The following is a 23,400-nucleotide window of genomic DNA, read 5'->3' as shown; positions in this document are numbered from 1 at the left end:
CTCGCCCCTTTCCTACCACCGAAACCGTCAAAAGCCGAAATTGATTTACCAAATTTGTTGAATGCTTATTGTTTATCAGGAGTTATTCCATTGCAAGTTGTGGAAACGGCGGAGGATAGAATAAACCAACTCCATGCTCATAGGGAACTTATATTCCAGAGGGGAAAGAAGATAAGGAGAAAATAAGATGGTTTTAGGCTGTCATAAGTGCTATACAGGAAATGAGACCGGTGGATGTGATAAAGTGACTTGGGTGGTGTCTTTAGAAAGGGTGGTCAGGTAAAGCCTCTATTTTATATCTTAACTTCCCAACTCTAAACGATATACCGTGGATTCCTCTCACCTCAGATGTGGTTCATTTGGAATCCTGCTGTATTCTTCCACCCCAGAGATGTTCTAACTGAATCATATCCTAGCCTAAGAGGCTGCCCTTGCTGAAGTAGCACATACGGAGTGCCTTTCCTGGAGACCGAGTGTCTCAACAATGGCACTATTGACGTTTCCAGCGAGATAATCCTTTGCTGTGGGATGTGCCCTGTGCATTCATTGTAGGATGTTTAACATCATCCTTGGCGTCTACCTGCTAGATGACAGTAGCACCCCTACTCCCCAGGCATGACAATCAAAACTGTCTCCAGACATTGCCAGATGTCACAGGGGGTGGGTGTGACTCCTCCAAACACCCAACTTGTTGTGAGAACCACTGGCCTGGAGGGCTAATGCGTGGTGTCCACCCGGTTTCCTAGGGTTTTAGTGTAGTGGCCCCTGTTGAAAGAGCTAGGATGTACCTCTTGGCATTCAGTCCCCTCAGCATTAGTAGATTTGTATTCCCAGCTGTTCTGAAAAGGGCCATGGCACTCCCCCACTTGCCCTCGTTCTTCAAGGCCCACCTCTACAAGCCATTCTTTTAGTCCCTTTGGTGAATTACTCTTCCTCTGTGGCATACTGTAGACACTTGGTACACATTAATGTTTATTAAGTCTTATATTGATGGTGCATGTTTTTGTATCTTCATTGGCCTGTGAGTACCCTAAAGCAGACATTCCTTGAAACATACTGGTGTTCAGTCCATAATATATATTACAAAAATGTTTACCATATTGATCGTGATTAGAGAGGCCTGTGGTTGTGAGATGTTGTTGTCATCCCTGGAAATGATGGGAGAAGCCCAAAGGTTGGATATTGGTTCTTCCTAAAAGGCTGACTCCTGGTCTGCGTGATGTGCTAGTCCTGCTGTGATGAGGGAGACAAGAGTTGAGTCCAGACTTAAGATAGGACTAATTAATTGAGGACCTACTCTGTGTGTCAAGTACTTTATTTATTGGGACCCTATTTTTTCTTTTTCTTTTTCTTTTTTCTTTTTTTTTTTGAGACAGTCTTGCTCTGTTGTCCAGGCTGGAGTGCAGTGGCGTGATCTTGGCTCACTGCAACCTCTGCCTCTTGGGTTCAAGTGATTCTTGTGCCTCAGCCTCCCAAGTAGCTGGGACTACAGGCATGCGCCACCCCATCTGGCTAGTTTTTGTATTTTTAGTAGAGATGGTGTTTTGCCCTGTTGGCCAGGCTGGTCTCAAACTCCTGGACTCAAGTGATCTGCCTGCCTCAGCCTCCCAAAGTGCTGGGATTACAGGCATGAGCCACTGCACCCAGCCAAGGGACCCTTTACATTTAAATTCTCAAAATGACCCTAGGAAGGAAATGCCAATCGCTTCTTTTGTTTTTTTTTTTTTTTTGAGACGGAGTCTGGCTCTGTCGCCCAGGCTGGAGTGCAGTGGCCGGATCTCAGCTCACTGCAAGCTCCGCCTCCCGGGTTTACACCATTCTCCTGCCTCAGCCTCCTGAGTAGCTGGGACTACAGGCGCCCACCACCTCGCCCGGCTAGTTTTTTTGTGTTTTTCAGTAGAAACAGGATTTCATCGTGTTAGCCAGGATGGTCTCGACCTCCTGACCTCATGATCCGCCTGTCTTGGCCTCCCAAAGTGCTGGGATTACAGGCTTGAGCCACCGCGCCTGGCCAATAGCTTCTTTTTATACATGAGGAGACTAAGGCACAGAGGTGTGATGACTTGTCCGTGGTTCTCAGAACCCATGCCTGTGCTCCTGCCACTCCAGTAGAGAAGTATGTGCCACACATATTTTTAGACCTGTGAGTTGTGATTTTTTCATCTTTTTCCAGGTGAGGGAATGGAAGGTCACCTAAGAAGTAGTGAAAGTGTAGTGAAAGTAAGATTAGATCCTGGTCTGTTGGTTCTAAGCCGAAGCTTTCAAGCTTTTTTTTTTGAGACTGAGTCTCACTCTGTCACCCACACTAGAGTGCGGTGGCGTGACCTCGGCTCACTGTAACCTCTGCCTGCTGGGTTCAAGTGTTTCCTTTTTTTTTTTTTTTTTGAGATGGAGTCTCGCTCTGTCACCCAGGCTGGAGTGCAGTGGTACCATCTCAGCTCACTGCAACCTCTGTCTCCTGGGTTCAAGCGATTCTCCTGCCTCAGCCTCCTGAGGAGCTGGGATTACAGGCTTGCACCACCATGCCTGGCCAATTTTTGTATTGTTAGTAGAGATGGGGTTTCACCACGTTGGTCAGGCTGGTCTCAAACTCCTGACCCTGTGATCTGCCCACCTGGGCCTCCCAAAGTGCTGCAATTACAGGTGTGAGCCACCACGCCTGGCCTTCTTTTTTTTTTTTTTTCCCGCGGAGTCAAGGTCTTGCTCTGTCACTAAGGCTGGCATACAGTGGCACAGTCATGGCTCACTGCAGCCTCAACTTTCTGGGCTCAAGCAACCCTCCCATCTCAGCCTCCCCAGTAGCCAGGACACCTGGAGTGTGCCACCATGCCCAGCTAATTTTTGTATTTTTTGTAGAGACGGGATTTTGCCATGTTGTCCAGGCTGGTCTCAGACTCCTGAGGTCAAGTGATCCACCCACGTCTGCTTCCCAAAGTGCTGGGATTACAGGTGTGAGACGCCATGCCCAACCTAATCATAGTCTTATACCGTCTCCATGGAAGGACTTGGGCTGCTATTTTTATGGCTGAGTAGAAAGGTGTTGGAAATCAGATCTTCAGTTCAAAGTCATATATAAGTTGTTTAGGGACAGTCTTGAGATAGAAATTATAGAGACTAAACTGTTCCTCCTTATGCACCAGCCCGACTAAACTTTTCTTTTCTTTTTTTTTTTTTTGAGACAGAGTCTCTCTCTGTCGCCCAGGTTAGAGTGCAGTGGTGCCATCTCGGCTCACTGTAACCTCCATCTCCTGGGTTTAAGCAATTCTCGTGCCTCAGCCTCCTGAGTAGCTGGGATTACAGGCACACAACCATGCCTGGCTAATTTTTGTATTTTTAGTAGAGACGGGGTTTCACCATGTTGGCCAGGCTGGTCTCAAACTCCTGACCTCAGGTGATCCACCTACCTCGGCCTTTCAAAGTGCTGGGATTACAGGCATGAGCCACTGTACCCGGCCTCAACTTTTAAAACAATATCTATTTTTCTGGCCTGGAATGGTGGCTCATGCCTGTAACCCCAGCACTTTGGGAGTCCAAGGTGGAGGATCTCTGGAGCTCAGGAGTTTGAGACCAGCCTAGGCAACATAGGGAGACCCTGCTTCTACAAAAATCCAAAAACTAGCTGGGCATGGTGGCTCATGCCCATGGTTCCAGCTACTTGGGAGGCTGAGACAGGAGGATCACTTGAACCAAGGAGGTCCAGACTGCAGTGAGCTGTGATAGTGCTACTGCACTCCAGCCTGGGCGACAATCAGACCCTGTCTCAATAAATAAATAAATAAGGTCTGGGTGTGGTAGCTTACGTCTGTAATCCCAGCACTTTAAGAGACCGAGGTGGGTGGATCACTTGAGGTCAGGAATTCGAGACCAGCCTGGCTAACATGATGAAACCCCATCTCTACTAAAAATACAAAAATTAACTAGGTGTGGTGGCACACGCTTGTAGTCCCAGCTATTCAGGAGGTTGAGGCAGGAGAATCACTTGAACTTGGTAGATGCGATCTCGGCTCACTGCAAGTGAGCCCAGATTGCACCACTGCACTCTAGCATGGGCAATAGAGCAAGACTCCATCTCAAAAAATAAATAAAATAAATAAAACTTTTTTTGTTTTCAGATTCAAAATAAATAAAATCTTTTTTGTTTTCAGATTCTAAAATGAAGAAAATAAAAGCTGTAACTCCACTACTGAAAAGATAGCAACTGTTAATGTTGAAAACCTTATTTATTTGAATAGCTGATACATGCACATGGTATACAATTTTTAAAATCCTTAAGGATATACAGTAGTAAAAAGAAGACTCCCTTGACCCTAGCTGCTTAGTTTCCTTTTCAGAGGCAATCACTACTGTACTGTTTACATTTTCATATATTTGTTTCCTATGCCTTCTCTTCTCCCAAGTTTTATTAAGAAAATTTGCAAGCATATATGTGCATTACTTAGTCATTTGGAAGTAAATTACAGACTCAATTACATTTCACCCCTAAGTGCTTCAGCATTCACCTCTTAAAATCATCATTCTCCTGTACTACCACTATTCAGTGATCACAACTAAGAAAATTTCCTCACGTCATCAATTATCCAGTTTATATTTAAGCTTCCTTGACTTGCTCCCCAAATGTCTTTTTGTTATTTTGGAACCAGAGTCCAGTCAAAGTTTGTGCACTGTTTGCCTATGTCTCAGAAATCTCTCATGTTTTGGAATGGTTTTCCCAACCTTTTTTTTTGGGGGGGGGGGGGGACAGAGTTTTGCTCTTGTTGCCCAGGCTGGAGTGCAATGGCACGATCTTGGCTCACTGCAGCCTCCCGGGTTCAAGTGAGCCTCCTGCCTCAGCCTCCTGAGTAGCTGGGATTACAGGCATGTGCCACCATGCCCAGCTAATTTTGTATTTTTAGTAGAGACGGGGTTTCTCCATGTTAGACTGGTCTGGAACTCCCAACCTCAGGTGATCCGCCTGCCTCAGCCAAGCCACTGTGCCCAGCTCAACCTTTCTTTTTAGACACTGATTTTTTGAAAAGACCAGGCCATTTGTCTTTGAGAACATCCCACATTCTGTGTTTGTGTTAAGATTTCCTCATGGAAACCTTAGTATGTTCCTCTATATTGTATTGCTGTATTTCCTAGAAACTGGAAGATAAGTCTAAAGGCTTGTTTAGATTCAAATTAGGCTGGTTATGGTGGCTCATGCCTGTAATCCCAGCTCTTTGGGAGGCCACAGCAGGAGGATCACTTGAGGCCAGGAGTTAGAGACTAACCTGGGTAACATAGCAAGACCATGTCCTTATTATAACAAAAAATTAAAAAAGAAAAAATAGATTCAGGTTAAATATTTTTGGCAAGATACATCATAAATGATGCTGTGTGCTTCATATTGTATCAAAACAGGACTATGCTCTTTTTTTAGATGGTGGTAAAATACACATAAAATTTCCTAAATTAACCATTTTTAAGTGTACAGTTCAGTAGTGTTAAATATATTCACGTTTTTGTGCAATACAATCTCTAGAACTTTTTCATCTTGCAAAACTGAAAATCTATACCCATTAAAAACCCCCAGGCCAGGCGTGATGGCTCATGCCTGTAATCCCAGCACTTTGGGAGGCCGAGGTGGGCGAATCGCAAGGTCAGAAGATTGAGACCATCCTGGCCAACATGGTGAAACCCCGTCTCTACTAAAAATACAAAAAATTAGCTGGGCATGGTGGTGTGTGCCTGTAATCCCAGCTATTTGGGAGGCTGAGGCGGGAGAATCCCTTGAACCGGGGAGTTGGAGGTTGCAGTGAGCTGAGATCATGCCCCTGCACTCCAGCCTGGCAACAGAGCAAGACTCTATCTCAAAAGAAAAAAAAAGACTCCCATTTTCCCCTCCTCCCAGCCTATTTTTAAATTTTACTTTATATTACTATTATTATTATTTTGAATTGAGTCTCACTCTGTTGCCCTGGCTGGAATGCAATGGCACAATCTTGGCTCACTGCAACCTCCACCTCCCAGGTTCAAGCGATTCTCCTGCCTCAGCCTTCCAAAGTAGCTGGGATTACAGGCGCCCGCCACCACGCCCAGCTAAGTTTTGTATTTTTTTAGTAGAGACAGGGTTTCACCATATTGGTCAGGCTGGTCTCGAACTCCTGACCTCAGGTGATCCACCCACCTCGGCCTCCCAAAGTGCTGGGATTACAGGCATGAGCCACTGTGCCCGGCCCACTTTATATTATTTTAACATCATTGAGTTTTGTGTCTTGTTTGTTTCACCTATTGTAGGCTTTTGTCCATGTCATTAAAGGTTGTAGAACTATCCATTCTGTGAATATACCATTTTTTTAGATTGGGTTCTAGCTTCTTTTTTTAAATTATTCTTTCCTTTTTTTTTTTTTTCACTTTTTTTTTTTTAAAGAGAGTCTTGCTATGTCACCCAGGCTGGAGGGCAGTGGTATCATCATAGCTCACTGCAGCCCTGAACTCCTGAGCTCAAGCGATCTTCCCTCCTCAGCCGAGTAGCTGGGACTACAGGCGCATGCCACCATGCCCAGCTAATTTTTAAAGTTTTTGTAGAGACTGGGTTTTGCCTTGTTGTCCAAGCTGGTTTCAAACTCCTGGCCTCAAGCGATCTTCCTGCCTCAGCCTCCCAAAGTGCTGGGATTACAGGTGTGAGTCACTACGCTTGTCCTGGGTTCTAGCTTCTGGCTGCTATATAGTAACTGCAAGAGGACTGTTTTTCCTAAGCCTTTGACCCAGAGCTTTGGTTGTGCTCAGTGTTTGTGGGGACAGAGGAGTAGTCTCTCTTCCCATTAGTCTGAGTACTGAGTGATTAGGGGACATTCTTGTTTGTCTCAATATCTTTATTCCTTTTCCTCTCCTCTTCATCCTGACTTTCCCTCTACTGCCTTGTCCCTCTTCCCTTAGGTAAGTCAAATCTCATGGATGCCATCAGCTTTGTGCTAGGTGAAAAAACCAGCAACCTGCGGGTAAAGACCCTGCGGGACCTGATCCATGGAGCTCCTGTGGGCAAGCCAGCTGCCAACCGGGCCTTTGTCAGCATGGTTTACTCTGAGGAGGGTGCTGAGGACCGTACCTTTGCCCGTGTCATTGTAGGTGGGTGAGGCCAGCCAGAAGGCTCTCCTTGGGTCCTGGGAGGTGGCTAGACTAGTGGACTGGAACAGGAAGGGGGCCCGACCCTTGCCAACTCATGCATTGTCTTGTAGGGGGTTCCTCTGAGTACAAGATCAACAACAAAGTGGTCCAACTACATGAGTACAGTGAGGAATTAGAGAAGTTGGGCATTCTCATCAAAGCTCGTAACTTCCTCGTTTTCCAGGTGGGCGTTTTTAACAGTTATTGGCTATCCCGTTTTTGCCAGACCATGTCCCATCCCCACTGTGCCTGCTCCATCTCAGGCTTTATCATCTCTCCCTTGAACTAATGTAGCACCTTGTTCACTGAGCTTCCCAACTTAAGTCTGGCCCCTAAGCCAGGTTCATCTTATGAGGACACACATTTATTTTGTTTCCCCTCCCTTTTTTCCTTAAAGCATTTCAGTGATTCCTTATTGCCTTAAAATGGTGGTTCTTAAACTGTAGTCTCCAGACCAGCAGTATCAACATTACCTGGTAACATGTTAGAAAATGCACGTTCTCAGGCCCTATCCTAGACTTCCCGACTTGGAAGAAACTGTGGGGTGGGGCACAGCAATTTGTGTTTTATCAAGCTATCCAGGTTATTATGATGATGGCTGAAATTTGAGAACTATTGCCTTAGGATGAGATCCAAACGCCTAAGCCTGTCATTCGGGAAACACCATCATCAAAATCCAAATACCATCTGCATGTTCTTCTCCTCCAGCCTGGCACTCCAGCCTACTTAAACCATTTATGGTTCTGCAAATTCGCCTGCTTGCTTTGGCCTACAGGTCTTTGCATATTAATTTTCCTCTACATAGAATAACTTTTTCTCTTTATTTTATTTTATTTTTTTGAGACGGAGTTTGGCTTGTCACCCAGGCTGGAGTGCAGTGGCACGATCTCGGCTCACTGCAACCTCCACCTCCAGGGTTCAAGCGATTCTCCTGCCTCAGCCTCCCAAATAGCTGGGACTACAGGCGCCCGCCACCACGCCTGGCTGATTTTTATATTTTTGGTAGAGATGGGGGTTTTACCCTTTTGGCTAGGCTGGTCTTGAACTCCTGATCTCAGGTGATCTGCCTGCCTCAGCCTCCCAAAGTGCTGGGATTACAGGTGTGAGCCACTGCACCCGGCCACCTTTTCTCTTTTATTTTCTTGGTTAGTTTCCCTCCATCTTCCAAACTCAGCACAGATGTCATCTTTGGGAAGCCTTCTGAGATAGATATCCCTATCAGTCTCCTACCCCCAAGCTTCATTTTATCCTTTTCCTGTGCTGCTTCTGTTACTGCACGTAACACTTTCTTGTCTTTGTCCCTTTGGCTCCCTGTGCTCCTCAGAGGGCAAGGAATTTGTCCTTAAAGCCCAGTGTGAAATGTGGCACCAGGGGCGTGGGAGAGAAAGTTGGTAACTTTTTCTGGATGAAGGAGTGGAAATGGGTAAGGTGAACTGGGCTGGCTGGGGTCTGAAGTGGAAGAGTGTTTCAACCTTTACTAGGGTGCTGTGGAATCTATTGCCATGAAGAACCCCAAAGAGAGGACAGCTCTGTTTGAAGAGATTAGTCGTTCTGGGGAGCTGGCACAGGAGTATGACAAGCGAAAGAAGGAAATGGTGAAGGCTGAAGAGGACACACAGTTTAATTACCATCGCAAGAAAAATATTGCGGCTGAACGCAAGGAAGCAAAGCAGGAGAAAGAAGAGGTAGGTGGCCAAGCTACCTCTTGGCTCTGAGGGACCAGGATGGAGCCAGTGCCTTATTGATGCACCCCTGCCACCATTCCCCTGTTTGCACAGGCTGACCGCTACCAGCGCCTGAAGGATGAGGTAGTACGAGCTCAGGTACAGCTGCAGCTCTTTAAGCTTTACCATAATGAAGTGGAAATTGAGAAGCTCAACAAGGAACTGGCCTCTAAGAACAAGGAGATCGAGAAGGACAAGAAGCGTATGGACAAGGTGGAGGATGAGCTGAAGGAGAAGAAGAAGGAGCTGGGCAAAATGATGCGGGAGCAGCAGCAGATTGAGAAGGAGATCAAGTAAGAGGCAGACCTGGGCCTGCGACTTACGGGAAACCAAGAGGCCGTGCTGTTTATTAGGGTTCCTCCGAGCCCGGAGTTCAGTACCCATACTCATTTCTCTGTTATTCTCCTGACTTGCTTTTGTAAGAACCAGACACATTTCTTGACTTGCAGTTTAGACAAATAGAATATTTAAGCACTCAGGCCCTGGGTAGACAGGTGCTCAGATGAGGGAGAACTCAAAAGGGGTGGTGGCCTTGCCAAGAAGGAGGAACCAGTGTGAGGCCTAGCCAGTGGAGTGGCTGAGAAGGCCTTCCTAGAAGAGGAAAACTGAAGCTAGAAGTTTAAAGGATAGGAATTTGAGGGTCCAACTAAGTAAATACAGGATGTTCTTGGGAGTTGTTAATGAGCGTCCTGGCCAGGATTGAGGCAGAGTTGGTAGCTTTGCCTTATGGAGTGGCTGGCTCATAGATCCTGAAAGTCATACCTTTCAGGGAGTAGTCAGACTGCCCCTTTTTTTCAGGATCTGTGGGGCATCACGCCCTTGTTCTTTTAGGTAATTCCCTGAGGTTGGCTCAGGGGCTCAAGCTCCCCTTTGGGTGAAAAGCTTGGGAACCCTCCCTTCTTCCATAGTGCTCACTGGTTTCCCCCACCCCTCTGGCAAAAGGGAGAAGGACTCAGAATTGAACCAGAAGCGGCCTCAGTACATCAAAGCCAAGGAGAACACCTCCCACAAAATCAAGAAGCTGGAAGCAGCCAAGAAGTCTCTGCAGAATGCTCAGAAGCACTATAAGAAGCGTAAAGGTGACATGGATGAGCTGGAGAAGGAGATGCTGTCAGTGGAGAAGGCCCGGCAGGAGTTTGAAGAACGGATGGAAGAAGAGAGTCAGAGTCAGGGCAGAGATTTGACCTTGGAGGAGAATCAGGTAAGCTCTGGAACGGGTTGGCAGGGAGGAGATCCCTGGGCTGACATCTGCTGACTTGGTCATCCCTGTTCTCCTTCTCTGTCCCTAATACAGGTGAAGAAATACCACCGGTTGAAAGAAGAAGCCAGCAAGAGAGCAGCTACCCTGGCCCAGGAGCTAGAGAAATTCAATCGAGACCAGAAAGCTGACCAGGACCGTCTGGATCTGGAAGAACGGAAGAAAGTAGAGACAGAGGTGGGCTATAGTTATAAGATTAGGGATGATACACAGAAAAGGATACAGGTTGAGCATTCCTAATCCAAAATAATCCAAAATCTGAAACGTTTCTGGTCTCAAGCATGTTGGATTAGAGTTACCCAAGCTGTAATGATAGTCTTTTTTTTTTTTTTTTTTTTTTGAGACAGAGTCTCGCTCCTGCCCAGGCTGGAATGCAGTGGTGCGATCTTGGCTCACCACAACTTTCGCCTCTCGGGTTTAAGCAATTCTCCTGCCTCAGCCTCCCGAGTAGCTGGGACTATAGGCGCGTGCCACCGTTATCCAGCTAGTTTTTGTATTTTTAGTAGAGATGGGGTTTCACTATGTTGGCCAGGCTGGTCTTGAAATCCTGACCTTGTGATCCGCCCACCTTGGCCTCCCAAAGTGTTGAGATTACAGGCGTGAGCCACTGCACCTAGCCATGATAATCTTAATGATAATGACAATAGCTCACATCTGTTGAGCACTTAACTGTATGATAGGCAGTGTTCTTTACATGTATTCAGTCATTTAATTCTTCATTTATGATTACCTTTATGGAATGGCTACTGTTACCCTATTTTACAAATGAGGAAATTACAACACAGAGTAATTTGCCTAAGGTCACAAGATTATTGTTATTTTTGAGACAGGGTCTCTCTCTGTCTCGCAGGCTGAGGTGCAATAGTGCAACCATGGCTCACTGCAGCCTTGACTTCCCAGGCTTAAGCAATCTTCCAACCAGAGCCTCCCGAGTATCCAGCACTACTGGTGCTTGCCACCATGCCTGGCTGCTTTTTTTTTTTTTTTTTTTTTTTTTGGAGAGACAAAGTCTCATTCTGTTGCCCAGGCTGGAGTACAGTGGCATGATCTCAGCTCACTGCAGCCTCTGCCTGTCGGATTCAACTGATTCTTTTTTTTTATTTTTATTGTTTTTTGAGATGCAGTTTCTCTCTTGTTGCCCAGGCTGGAGTGCGGTGGCGCCATCTTGGCTCACTACAACCTCTGCCTCCTAGAGTTCAAGCAATTCTCCTGCCTCAGCCTCCCGAGTAGCTGAAATTACAGGCACCAGCCACCATGCCCAGCTAATTGTTTTTTTTTTTTTTTTTGAGACGGAGTCTGGCTCTGTCGCCCAGGCTGGAGTGCAGTGGCGTGATCTCAGCTCACTGCAAGCTCCGCCTCCCGGGTTTACGCCATTCTCCTGCCTCAGCCTCCCAAGTAGCTGGGACTACAGGCACCCGCCACCTTGCCCGGCTAATTTTTTGTATTTTTTAGTAGAGACGGGGTTTCACCGTGTTAGCCAGGATGGTCTCGATCTCCTGACCTAGTGATCCGCCCGTCTCGGCTTCCCAAAGTGCTGGGATTACAGGCTTGAGCCACCGCGCCCGGCCAATTTTTATATTTTTAGTAGAGACAGGGTTTCACCTTGTTGGTCAGGCTGGTCTCGAACTCCTGACCTCAGGTGATCCACCCGCCTTGGCCTCCCAAAGTGCTGGGATTACAGGTGTGAGCCAACGCACCTGGCCCGGTTCAAGTGATTCTTGTGTCTCAGCCACCCGAGTAGATGGGATGACAGGTGGGTGCCACCACACCTAGCTAAATTTTTTGTATGTTTAGTATAGATGGGATTTCGCCATGTTGACCAGGCTTATCTTGAACTCCTGAACTCAAGTGATCCGCCCGCCTCGGCCTCCTAATTTTTTTATTTTTGTAGAGTCAGGGTTTCTGCTGGTTGCCCAGGCTGGTCTTAAACTCCTGCCTGCCTCTGTGATCAGCCTGCCTCGGCCTCCCAAAGTGTTGGGATTACAGGCGTGAGCCACTGTGCCCGGCCACTCACATAACTATTAAGTGTCAGAACCAGACCCTGGGCAGTGTAGCTCTAAAGCCCACACTCTTACCAAATATACTTCACTTACTGCCTACCTGATATCAATATTGTAATAACAACAATGATAGACAGTTGTCATAGTGTCCTAGGAGTGTACAGTGTTCCAGGCATTCTGCTAAGCACTTTTAAATATTTAAAAGAATGTTGGCCAGGCCTGGTGGATCACTTGAGGCCAGGAGTTTGAGATCAGCCTGAGTAACACAGTGAGACCCTGTCTCAAACTTTAAAAAATAATAAAATTTTTTAAAAGAGGAATGTGATAGTCATTAATATTAGTAGCAACCCTATTATTAAGCACTTAATGTGTATTCTATGCAGTGGAGATTACCCACATTTTGCAGATGAGGAAACAGGTACAGAAAGGCCTGTGAAGCTTTTATCTTGATTTGAGCCTCCATGGTTGGTGAAGAAGATGCCTTGGCTGAGTAGAACACCTGTGAGAGGTTCTGGAGATCTGGGAGGCCCCCATCATCAGTTAGTAGATCCAACCGAACACCATCTATGTCTGCTTTTTAGTAGGCCTCCTATATTAGTGACAGATTATCCTGGACTGTTGGGCTCTTGGATGAGTGGGCACATAAGGGGTATTATCTAGGGTTCCCGTGGTCTTGGCGTAAACTTGTGCAGCCCTTGGTGATAGAATACGTTTGTTTCCCAGGCCAAGATCAAGCAAAAGCTGCGGGAAATTGAAGAGAATCAGAAGCGGATTGAGAAACTGGAGGAATACATCACCACTAGCAAGTATGTAGCTCTGCAACTGTCCCCCTTACTTCCAGGCCTGTTCTTGTGACCCTACCTACCTGCCCATCTTCATGCAGGACCCCCAGAGCCTCTCTGAGCCAGGAGTATTTTTCTCACCAGCAGGAGTAACTCCTGTGTGCCCTCACTTTGTAGGCAGTCCCTAGAAGAGCAGAAGAAGCTAGAGGGGGAGCTGACAGAGGAGGTGGAGATGGCCAAGCGGCGTATTGATGAAATCAATAAGGAGCTGAATCAGGTGATGGAGCAGCTAGGGGATGCCCGCATTGACCGTCAGGAGAGCAGCCGCCAGCAGCGAAAGGCAGAGATAATGGAAAGCATCAAGCGCCTTTACCCTGGCTCTGTGGTAAGAGCAGAGGGGGAACTCATTTCCTGAGTACTTACACTCACTGTCACACGATTTTCCCAACAGCCCTGTGAGGACCAGGTTGCCAATCCCATTTTTATTGTCGGGGGAAATAAGGCTCGGAGAGGTTTAAAAAAGCACCGCTTCTAAGTGGAAGAACTGCAGTTCAAACCCAACTTGTTCTCCTAAGCTCATGTTCTTTTTTTTTTTTTTTTTTTTTTTTAATTTTTCAACCTGTCATACTAGGCAATCATGTTCTTTTCATCATAACAATTACGTTTTTCTGAAGGGTTTGTCTTGCTGTGTCCATGCCTCTGGGAGGGGAATTGGAAAACCAGGAAAGATTTTGGAGGCAGGTGGGACCATGGGGCTGGAATTACTCTCCCAGGAAGTAGCTCTGTGCAGTCTTCTATATGGGCTCTCTTGGCATGTATTAACTGGCCCAGTAGCTTTTAGGGACACCCTGAGCTTTATCAGACCACTTGATCTTTTGACCTCTTTCACCCAATCCTGAGTTCCCAGGTTCCTTGAATATTATCCCATACCTGGGTTCAACTTAGTTTGGTTCCACTAATATTTCCCTGTCACTTCTCTAGAGGCTCTGCTGGGGAGGTAGGTATGATTAGAGTCAGTCCCTGCTCTCTTAATCTGATAATTCTTAGGGAACCAGGCTTGGTTTTGGAGACTGCGGGAAGGGAACTGGTAAAAGAGATGGATTGATTGATTGATTGATTGATTGATTGATTGATTTTGAGATAGAGTCTTGCTCTTTCGCCCAGGCTGGAGTGCAGTGGCACAACCTCGGCTCACTGCAATCTCCGCCTCCTAGGCTCAAGCGATTCTCCTGCCTTAGCCTCCCAAGTAGCTGGGATTACAGGTGCCCACCACCATGCCCAGCTAATTTTTTTGTATTTTTAGTAGAGACAGGGTTTCACCATGTTGGCCAGGCTGGTTTTAAACTCCTGACCTCAAGTGATCTGCCCGCCTCAGCCTCCCAAAGTGGTAGGATTACAGGCGTGAGCCACCACGCCCAGCCAGATTTATTTCACTAAGTACTTGTGAAAATTTGAAATAATATATGTAAGATATTTGGCATAGTGCCTGGGTGGCGGTGGTCTGTAAAATGGTAAATGAGGTTTAGAAAGATGATCCTGGATTCAGACACGACTGCTTGAAGTCATTGCTTGGGAGCCATAATAGTCTTTTTCTTTATAGCATGGGGGCTGTGTTCTTCTGTGAGATAGGAAAAAACCGAAGTGTTTTTTCTACTCTCACACAACCAGCACAACACTTCACTTCTGACACCAGAAGTTTTGGGGTTTTTCCTCACACACCAAGCAATTCTCCAGCAGACACCAGCTGGGTGACCTATAATTCACTTCAACTCTGACACTATTTATCTGGAGATAGCATCAGATCCCATGGGTTAGGGGCTCAGTCTAAGACTTCAGATGCCAATTGCAAGTCTCAGGTTGTGACTTGTGGTTCTGACTGACCTGCTGTAAATTACAGTTCCTGAGAATCCCTCCTTGGGTTCGATTAATTTACTAGTGCAGCTCACAGAACTCAGGAAAATGTTTTACTTATGTTTACCCATTTATTATGAAGGATATTACAAAGGATGCAGAGAACAGCCAGATGGATGCATAAGGCAGGGTATGGGGGAAGAGGTGTGAAGCTTCCATGCCCAATCTGGGCAAGCCACCCTCCAGGTACCCCCACACAGGGGCTTCATTACGTAGGCCTGATTGATCAAATCATCAGCCATCGGTGATCAGTTCAAACTTCAGCCCCTCTCCCCTTCTGAAGGTTGTGGGGGTGGAGCTAAGAGTCGCAAATCTCATCCTGCCTTGGTCTTTCTGGTAACCAGCCCCTATCCAGAAGCTATCTATGGGCCTCTAGCCATAATCATCTCATTAACATACAAAATGCTCATTCCTGAGATTCTAAAGGTTTTAGGGGTTGTGTGTCGGGAACTCCCGCGTAGAAGACTAAATATATATTTCATAAAACACCACAGTCCACTTTGATCTTCAAACGCAGATCCCTTACATCAGAACAATCATGTAATAGAAAGAGGCTGGGGGCCAGCGGATCACTGGAGGTCAGGAGTTCGGGACCAGCCTGGCCAACATGGTGAAACCCCATCTACTAAAAGTACAAAAATTAGCTGGGCATGATGGTGGGCACCTGTAATCCCAGCTACTCAGGAGGCTAAGGCAGGAGAATCACTTGAACCTGGGAGGTGGAGGTTGCAGTGAGCCGGTATTACGCCCCTGCACTCCAGCGTGGGCTGCAGAGTGAGACTTCGTCTCCAAAAAAAAGTAGAAAAATAACTGGTACATTACTAGAATCCCATTTAGTCATTAATTAATAATTAGTTTAGTCCATGATCATGTCATGAAAATGTTTCCTAGGGGGAGACCATTCAGGTTTGCAGGCTTTTATTCAATCTTGTTAGGTTCCAAAATGAGGAGTGTTCTCAGCAAACATAGCTTCACACTTTCAGGCATCTGGGATAATTGTGCTAAGAGACAATATCTCATGCTCTGAACCTGTTTTGAGGTGTTAATATAATACTGAGTTTCCCTCATTACATAACTCATTTATTCATTTCTTTACCTCCCTTCTGTTGCCCAAACTTTTCCACCTTTGGAAGGGACATTAGGATTGGCCACTGTGCTGATCTAGAGTGCACACAGCAAGCCAGTCTACAATTGCCTCCTCCTCAGTCCATACAGTTCCATTCAGTTAAGGTAGGGTTACTTGGGTACAGAACTAGTGGGCTGTCTTTTTTGTTTGTTTTGAGACAGGGTCTTATTATGTTACCCAGGCTGGTCTTGAACTCCTGGACTTAAGCGATCCTCCCACTGCAACCTCCCAAGTAGCTAGGATTACAAGCACACACCACCATGCTTGGTATTGGGTTATCTTAACCACTAGGCAATACAGTTGCGTTCACTTCCTGATATAGATTCTAGTCTGTCCCCCTTTCCACACTGGGAATTAGGATTCCTGAGCCAGCTCCCAAAAGCTTCATACTTCAGTTTTCCCTTCCTACTTTACTCAGTATGGCCGCCTCATTGACCTGTGCCAGCCCACACAAAAGAAGTATCAGATTGCTGTAACCAAGGTTTTGGGCAAGAACATGGATGCCATTATTGTGGACTCGGAGAAGACAGGCCGGGACTGTATTCAGTATATCAAGGAACAGCGTGGGGAGCCTGAGACCTTCTTGCCTCTTGACTACCTGGAGGTGAGGCTTCTTGGGGATTGGGTCAGGCCAGTGTTCAAGGGCCCCTCTTCTAGTACTCCCTGTTTGTGTTCTGCCACTGACTGAGCTTCTCCCCACAGGTGAAGCCTACAGATGAAAAACTCCGGGAGCTGAAGGGGGCCAAGCTAGTGATTGATGTGATTCGCTATGAGCCACCTCACATCAAAAAGGCCCTGCAGTATGCTTGTGGCAATGCCCTTGTCTGTGACAACGTGGAGGATGCCCGCCGCATTGCCTTTGGAGGCCACCAGCGCCACAAGGTGTGGATTCTCTTGCCCAGGTTGAAGCTGGACAGGCTCAGTACTGGAGATTCATTTGTTCAGCTTCTCCCCCTCTTCTCTTTTCCCCCTGCTGTGTGTAGACAGTGGCACTGGATGGAACCCTATTCCAGAAGTCAGGAGTGATCTCTGGTGGGGCCAGTGACCTGAAGGCCAAGGCGCGGCGCTGGGATGAGAAAGCAGTAGACAAGTTGAAAGAGAAGAAGGAGCGCTTGACAGAGGAGCTGAAAGTAAGCCACAGGCAGTGCTGTTTTTAGCAGTGGGAGTCCTAAGCCTAGGTCAACCACCACCTTACCACCTAGCCCTTCTTTCTTGTTCCCTTCAGGAGCAGATGAAGGCAAAACGGAAAGAGGCAGAGCTGCGTCAGGTGCAGTCTCAGGCCCATGGACTGCAGATGCGGCTCAAGTACTCCCAGAGTGACCTAGAACAGACCAAGACACGACATCTAGCCCTGAATCTGCAGGTGGGGCCTGGCCTTCAGCCCTGTTCTCCAAAGGCCATCCACACATTCCTGGCCTAGGTTTCTCTGAGGGTGGGGAACTTGTTTCACTTCCCTGTCTCCTCCCAGCCTGCCGCAGGAAGCCAAGTATAGCATAGAGTCAGACAGCCAGGGATTCAGAGCTTGGCTCTGCGTTGAGTATGACATTAGGCAAGTAATTTCACCTCTCAGTGTCAACCTTCACATCTTAATCTGTGAAATGCAAGTTAAGATAATACCTACTCGGCCGGACACGGTGGATCACCTGAGATCAGGAGTTGGAGACCAGCCTGGCCAACATGATGAAACCCTGTCTCTACTACAAATATAAAAAATTAGCCGAGCATGGTGGCAGGCGCCTGTAATCCCAGCTACTTGGGATGCTGAGGGCAGGAGAATTGCTTTAACCTGGGAGGTGGAGGTTGCAGTGAGCCAAGATCGCGCCATTTTACTCCAGCCTGGGTGACAGAGACTCTGTCTCAAAATAAATAAATAAATGATACCTACTTTATAGGGTCATTATTGAATGAGTTAACATGTAAAGTGCCTAAGACTGCTATGTGTTCAGTTTATGTTAGGTGCTATTGTTAGCATAATTTGTTCATTCAGCAATTTGAATTTTTGAAAGTGAGCTGTGGGCATTTCAGTCCCTGCTTGTGGTAGTGGTGGGGTGGGGGGCAGTACTGTTCTAGGTATATTAATGTTTTTTTTTTATTATTATTATCGGGTACTTCCCCAGACCACCCTGGAGGTCTTATGTGTAGTGTGTGTATTTATCTTTTTCTAAACTCAAAAACCCTAAACTGAATTCTGAAACAACTCTGCCCCCAGGGGTTATAGATCAAAGATTGGGACCTATACCTAATGATGTTTACTGTGTGCCCAGCCCTGTGGATTGAAGCTGGCTGAACTGGATGCCAGGGAAGAAGCCATGTGATGGCTTCTGTGCAACATCATGGAGACTTGACTAGGGCAGTAGTGCTAAGCCAGGTTCTCTCAGATGTGGAGAGCTAGCCCTTCCTGACTGTGGGACCAATGCAGTCAAGGTAGCTTTTCCTCCAAGGACCCTGGTCTGTTTTGTCCTCTCAACCCATTGCCTGTAGGAAAAATCCAAGCTGGAGAGTGAGCTAGCCAACTTTGGGCCTCGCATTAATGATATCAAGAGGATCATTCAGAGCCGAGAGAGGGAGATGAAAGACTTGAAGGAGAAGATGAACCAGGTTGGTAGGGTGTGGGCCATGCCAGCGTGTGCGTCAGGGCAGGACTGGGACTGGAAGCAGGACAGACTAAAAGGGCCGATGCCCTCCCTGGCTTCTCTTCTCAGGTAGAGGATGAGGTGTTTGAAGAGTTTTGTCGGGAGATCGGTGTGCGCAACATCCGGGAGTTTGAGGAAGAGAAGGTGAAACGGCAGAATGAAATCGCCAAGAAGCGGTAGGTGGGAGGATTGGTAGAAGATATTGGGATGCCCTTGAGGCTCTAACCTGACATCCTTGGAAAATCAGATGCTGTCATAGGCAAGGGTCAGCTCTTAGAACTGTGTGAGTTTATGTAGGTAGGCCTTAAAGAACAGAAATCAGGAGGGCAGTATGGCATAGTTATAGTGGTTAAGAGTGCTAACTCTAAACTTGATTTCCTGGATTCCTGGATTACAGCCCCAGCTCCACAACTCGTTATCTTTGGCAGTGACTTGACTTCTGTAAGCTGCAGTATCTGCAGAATGGTATAATGATACCTATCTCATGGCATTGTTGGGAGGATCAGGTGAAATAATTTCTTTTTTTAAGATTACCTGTTTTCCTTTTTTTTTTTTCCCCCTGAGACAGGGTCTCACCCTGTTGCTGAGACTGGAGTGCAGTGGCAACCTTGACCTTCCCAGGCTCAGGTGGTCCTCCCACCTCAGCCTCCTGAGTAGCTGGGACTACAGATGTTTGCCACCACACCCGGCTAATTTTTGTTTTTCTGGGGTTTTTTTGTTGTTGTTGTTGTAGAAATGGGGTTTTGCCATGTTGCCCAGACTGGTCTGGAACTCGGGCTCAAGTGATCCTCCTGCCTCAGCCTCCCAAAGTGCTTGGATTACAGGTGTGAGCCATAGTGCCAGCCTTTTTTTTTTTCCTCAAGATGGAGTCTTGCTCTGTCGCCCAGGTTGGAGTACAGTGGCATGATCTCGGCTCACTGCAATCTCCGCCTCCCAGGTTCACGCAATTCTCCTGCCTCAGCCTCCCGAGTAGCTGGGACTACAGGTGTACTCCACCATGCCCGGCTAATTTTTTGTATTTTTAGTAGAGATGGGGTTTCACCATGCTGGCCAGACTGGTCTCGAACTCCTGACGTTGTGATCCGCCCACCTTGGCTTCCCAAAGTGCTGGGATTACAGGCATGAGCCACCACACCTGGCCCCAACCCCCGCCTGGCCTTTTTTTTTTTTTTTTTTTTTAACCTTTTTAAAAGGTATTTAGCAGCTCACATAGCATCTACTAAGAACAAGAAATACTAGCTTTTGTTGTTATTATCATAATGGGCAATGTGAGGTGGAGGGAGGTGGGAGATTAAATTCTTGGTTGAAACAATAGCCAGAAGAAAATAATCTTCTCGTTTTTCCTCACTTTAGTTGATTCATTCATTCAACAAACCTTTGTTGAGTACCTGCCTTGTGCCAGGTTGTCTTGTGCTAGGTATTGGAAGGGAGACGAGGGAGATGGAGGTAAGACAGATGAACACAACACAGTCTTTGCTGAAGGACGTCATCCCTTGTAACCTGGGCTTCAGTTAGCAGTTTAGCGCTTTGCCCATACAGTAAATATTCATTGCTGTCCTACCTTAAGCCAGTCTCAAGGGATACAGAATTGAATCAGACTCTTGTTTCTTTCCTCAGGAAACTATAGAGTACTGGGGGAAACATCAATTTGAGGACAGTGTGATCAATGGTGTAATTATGGTAGATACAAAATACTGAAGAAATTTTCAAGGAACTGCAAATCAACAACAGGAAAAATAAAATCAATGACAAGAAACCCAGTAGAAATGTGGCAAAGTACTTATGATATCTAATGCAATGAAAAAAGTTAAAAAAACAAAAGTGGCAAAGAATATAGATAGGCTTTCATGGAAAGAGAAGTTCAAGTGGCTAATGACCATAGGAACTGAGGTCTAACCTCTTAATCAGAAATGCAAATTAAAAAGTCTAACAGTATTTGGTGGAAATCTATAGATGTCCTGTGTACTATGTGGAAAAAAAAATATCTATCTATCTATCTATCTATCTATCTATCTATCTATCTATCTATCTATCTATATATACCTATGGGTATATATCCCAGAGAGAGTCTTGCCATAGGGTCCCAAAGAGACACACATTCAGTGTTATTCATCTTGGCATAACTTGTAGTAGTGGGACATTGGTGGCAATGTAGACAGCCATTACTGGGGGAAGCATAAGTCAAATGAATATATAGACTGGAGTACCATGTAGGAGTTCACAGCAATAACTAGATTTGTGGGCAGTAGTGGATAACTTATAAACCGGATATTGACCAGAAAAAAGAATAAAGTTTGTAACACAGTAGATTTGTGTAAATTTTAGGTCTAAGATATTTTACAAGGATATGCATTTTTAAGGAATGCATGTGTGTATGTCACTTGTGGTGTATGTTCACAGTAGGGAAGGTAATGGGAATGGAAATTGGGGATTGAAACAAAGGACAAGGGAAGAGTCTTGCCCAGGCAGTGATGATAAGTGTGTTATGAACTGTGGGATATGATTAACTCGCTTCTGCACCTGAAGTCTAAAAACGGAGGAACCCAACAAAGTGTAATAGAAACTAGGAACCTGCTCAGAACCGTCAGGAAAGGTTTTACAAAACAGGGAGTGATGACTGGAGACTGAAGAGTGAGTAGGATTTAGCCAGCCAGGCAGCAACAGAAAAAGGGAATTCCAGGCAGAGAGAACAGCATGCTTGGAGGTATGAGAGAGCATGCCTTGTTCTGGATACTAAGTAGTTTTTAATGTCTGGAGCATAAAAGCAGGGTCAGGAAGAAGGCGGGGAGTGGTGGAGAGGTTAGCAGGGGCCGGAACACAGAGGCCTTTATGAGTCATACTTAGGAGATTGGACATAAAATTGCATAGCTCAAAATTATAGTTAGTTACATTTCATTTGGATTATAGTGGCTAATAGGTTTAAGCTGCTAGCATGACATCTGGCAGCATCTGTCACACCATATTGGGAGCTGGAGAGGGCAATTGGAAGTTAGTCCTGCCTGGCCTGCCAGTGCCTGTGTATGCTGGTTGCATACTCTGAGTTTCTGAAGAGATGGAGAGGAGGACAATAGCAGGAATCCAGTATTTTCTCCATGTTTTTGTACTACCCAAGTTCTGCCCTTTAAGAGCTTTTGGGGGCAGAAGTTGGGATGCTGTAATTGAAGCCCTTGGACAAAAGTAAGCTGAGTACAGTCAATATACCTGGTGATAATAGCAACTAAAATTAATTGAGTAGTTATCGTGGACCCGGTGTGGTTCTAAGGACTTTATACATATTAACTCATTAAAAAATCTCCCAATAACCCTAAGGTAAGTACTATTATGATGTCCATTTTGCAGATGGGGAAACAGGCCTGGAGAGTATAACCAACTTGCCTGAATCACACTACTAGTAAGTGGCAGAGTTGAGATGCCAATCTTATTAATCCACTACATTATATTGCAGTGGTGGTATACTAGAAAGAGCCCGAGTTTTGGTGTTAAATCTGGATTTCAGTCTCACATGTGCCATTTACTAGCTGTGTGGCCTTAGGCAAGGTCTTTTACCTCTTGGCCTAAGTTTTCCTCATTTGTAAAATTAGGATAATAATGCCTACTTGCAGAGCTGTTGATTAGAGGATTAGAGATAATATATGTAAAGTACATAGAAGCTTAATAAATAGGAATTACCATAGCTGGTGGATTCAGATGGACTCTTATGCCTCCTTGTAGGAACTTGGAGGGCGCTAGGGTCTCCAGTGTTTAAAGGGGAATAAATAAGGTTTGGCCGAATCTTCCCTGCCTTATACCATGTCTACAGGGCTAGGCTGAGGAACTTATTTCTTCAGCTTCAGGGGACCGTTTTATGTGCATATGGATGGATGAAGCAGGTTGTGACTGAAAATCAGTAACTCTTGGTCCCTGAGCCCTGGGTCTAGTTTCCCTTTCTTCCCATAGCCGGATTTTGTGCATTGGTTATCTCTGATGAGATTATGAGTGATTCTCCCCCCGCTTTTATACACAGTTTGGAGTTTGAGAATCAGAAGACTCGCTTGGGCATTCAGTTGGATTTTGAAAAGAACCAACTGAAGGAGGACCAGGATAAAGTACACATGTGGGAGCAGACAGTGAAAAAAGATGAAAATGAGATAGAAAAGCTCAAAAAGGTAAGGAAGGAAAGAATTAAAAGACAGACTAACAACTGGGAGGAAAAAATGGGAAGAAATATGACAGAAAGATAATGTCCACAACTTAGAAATTTCTCATCTAAACCAGTAAGAAAAATATCAAGACCTAAACAGGAAAAATGGATAAGTGTCACAGACAGTTCAAGAAGACTTTCAAATAGTCCCTAAACCCATACAAATAATTTAGTCTTACTAAAGAAATGCAAATTAAAGCAACAGTCAGATGCAGTGTATTTTCTAGTACATCATGGAAAATGTAAAAACAAAGGACACAATGCTTGAATACCAGCCATAGTATAGGAGACCAGTATTCTTTTTTTTTTTTTTTTTTTGAGATGGGGTCTTGCTATGTTGCCCAGGCTGGAGTGCAGTGGTACCATCTCAGCTACTGCAACCTCCGCCTCCCGGGTTCAGCCGATTCTCCTGCCTCAGCCTCCCGAGCATTTGGGACTACAGGTGCGTGCCACCAAGCCCAGTTAATTTTTGTATTTTTAGTAGAGACGGGGTTTCACCATATTGGCCAGGCTGGTCTCGAACTCCTGACCTCGTGATCCACCCGCCTCGGCCTCTCAAAGTGCTGGGATTACAAGCATGAGCCACCGTGCCTGGCCAGGAGACCAGTATTCTTAATGTAATGTGGCACCATCCTTCAAGAAGCTTCACAATGCATTT

General features: G+C 45.9%; 1 protein-coding gene across 12 annotated transcripts in view; it reads left to right on the top strand.

The window, feature by feature from the left end:
- SMC1A (structural maintenance of chromosomes 1A) overlaps window positions 1-23,400 on the top strand; it is a 62,536-nt gene that overhangs the window by 827 nt on the left and 38,309 nt on the right. For 10 of the 12 annotated variants that reach the window (XR_013412943.1, XR_013412942.1, XR_013412941.1 and 7 more), the window contains exons 2-16: window positions 6,901-7,089; window positions 7,200-7,312; window positions 8,610-8,813; window positions 8,907-9,145; window positions 9,795-10,053; window positions 10,147-10,287; window positions 12,834-12,916; window positions 13,070-13,277; window positions 16,348-16,533; window positions 16,632-16,811; window positions 16,913-17,059; window positions 17,155-17,292; window positions 18,411-18,531; window positions 18,636-18,738; window positions 22,566-22,707. Coding sequence is in view for 4 of the 12 variants with exons in the window: in XM_077989059.1 (XP_077845185.1) it covers window positions 6,901-7,089; window positions 7,200-7,312; window positions 8,610-8,813; window positions 8,907-9,145; window positions 9,795-10,053; window positions 10,147-10,287; window positions 12,834-12,916; window positions 13,070-13,277; window positions 16,348-16,533; window positions 16,632-16,811; window positions 16,913-17,059; window positions 17,155-17,292; window positions 18,411-18,531; window positions 18,636-18,738; window positions 22,566-22,707 (2,453 nt within the window). In the remaining 8 variants the exon portion in view is untranslated. Of the gene's footprint in view, window positions 1-6,900; window positions 7,090-7,199; window positions 7,313-8,609; window positions 8,814-8,906; window positions 9,146-9,794; window positions 10,054-10,146; window positions 10,288-12,833; window positions 12,917-13,069; window positions 13,278-16,347; window positions 16,534-16,631; window positions 16,812-16,912; window positions 17,060-17,154; window positions 17,293-18,410; window positions 18,532-18,631; window positions 18,739-22,565; window positions 22,708-23,400 lie in introns of all 12 variants that reach the window. The other 2 variants (XM_015127492.3, XM_077989061.1) reach the window with 2 other exon arrangements.

Source organism: Macaca mulatta, chromosome X (genome assembly GCF_049350105.2).
Source record: "Macaca mulatta isolate MMU2019108-1 chromosome X, T2T-MMU8v2.0, whole genome shotgun sequence".
Taxonomy (NCBI): Eukaryota; Metazoa; Chordata; class Mammalia; order Primates; family Cercopithecidae; genus Macaca; species Macaca mulatta.
The sequence above is the reverse complement of the archived record's forward strand: the minus strand, read 5'-3'. Positions and strand labels throughout refer to the sequence as shown.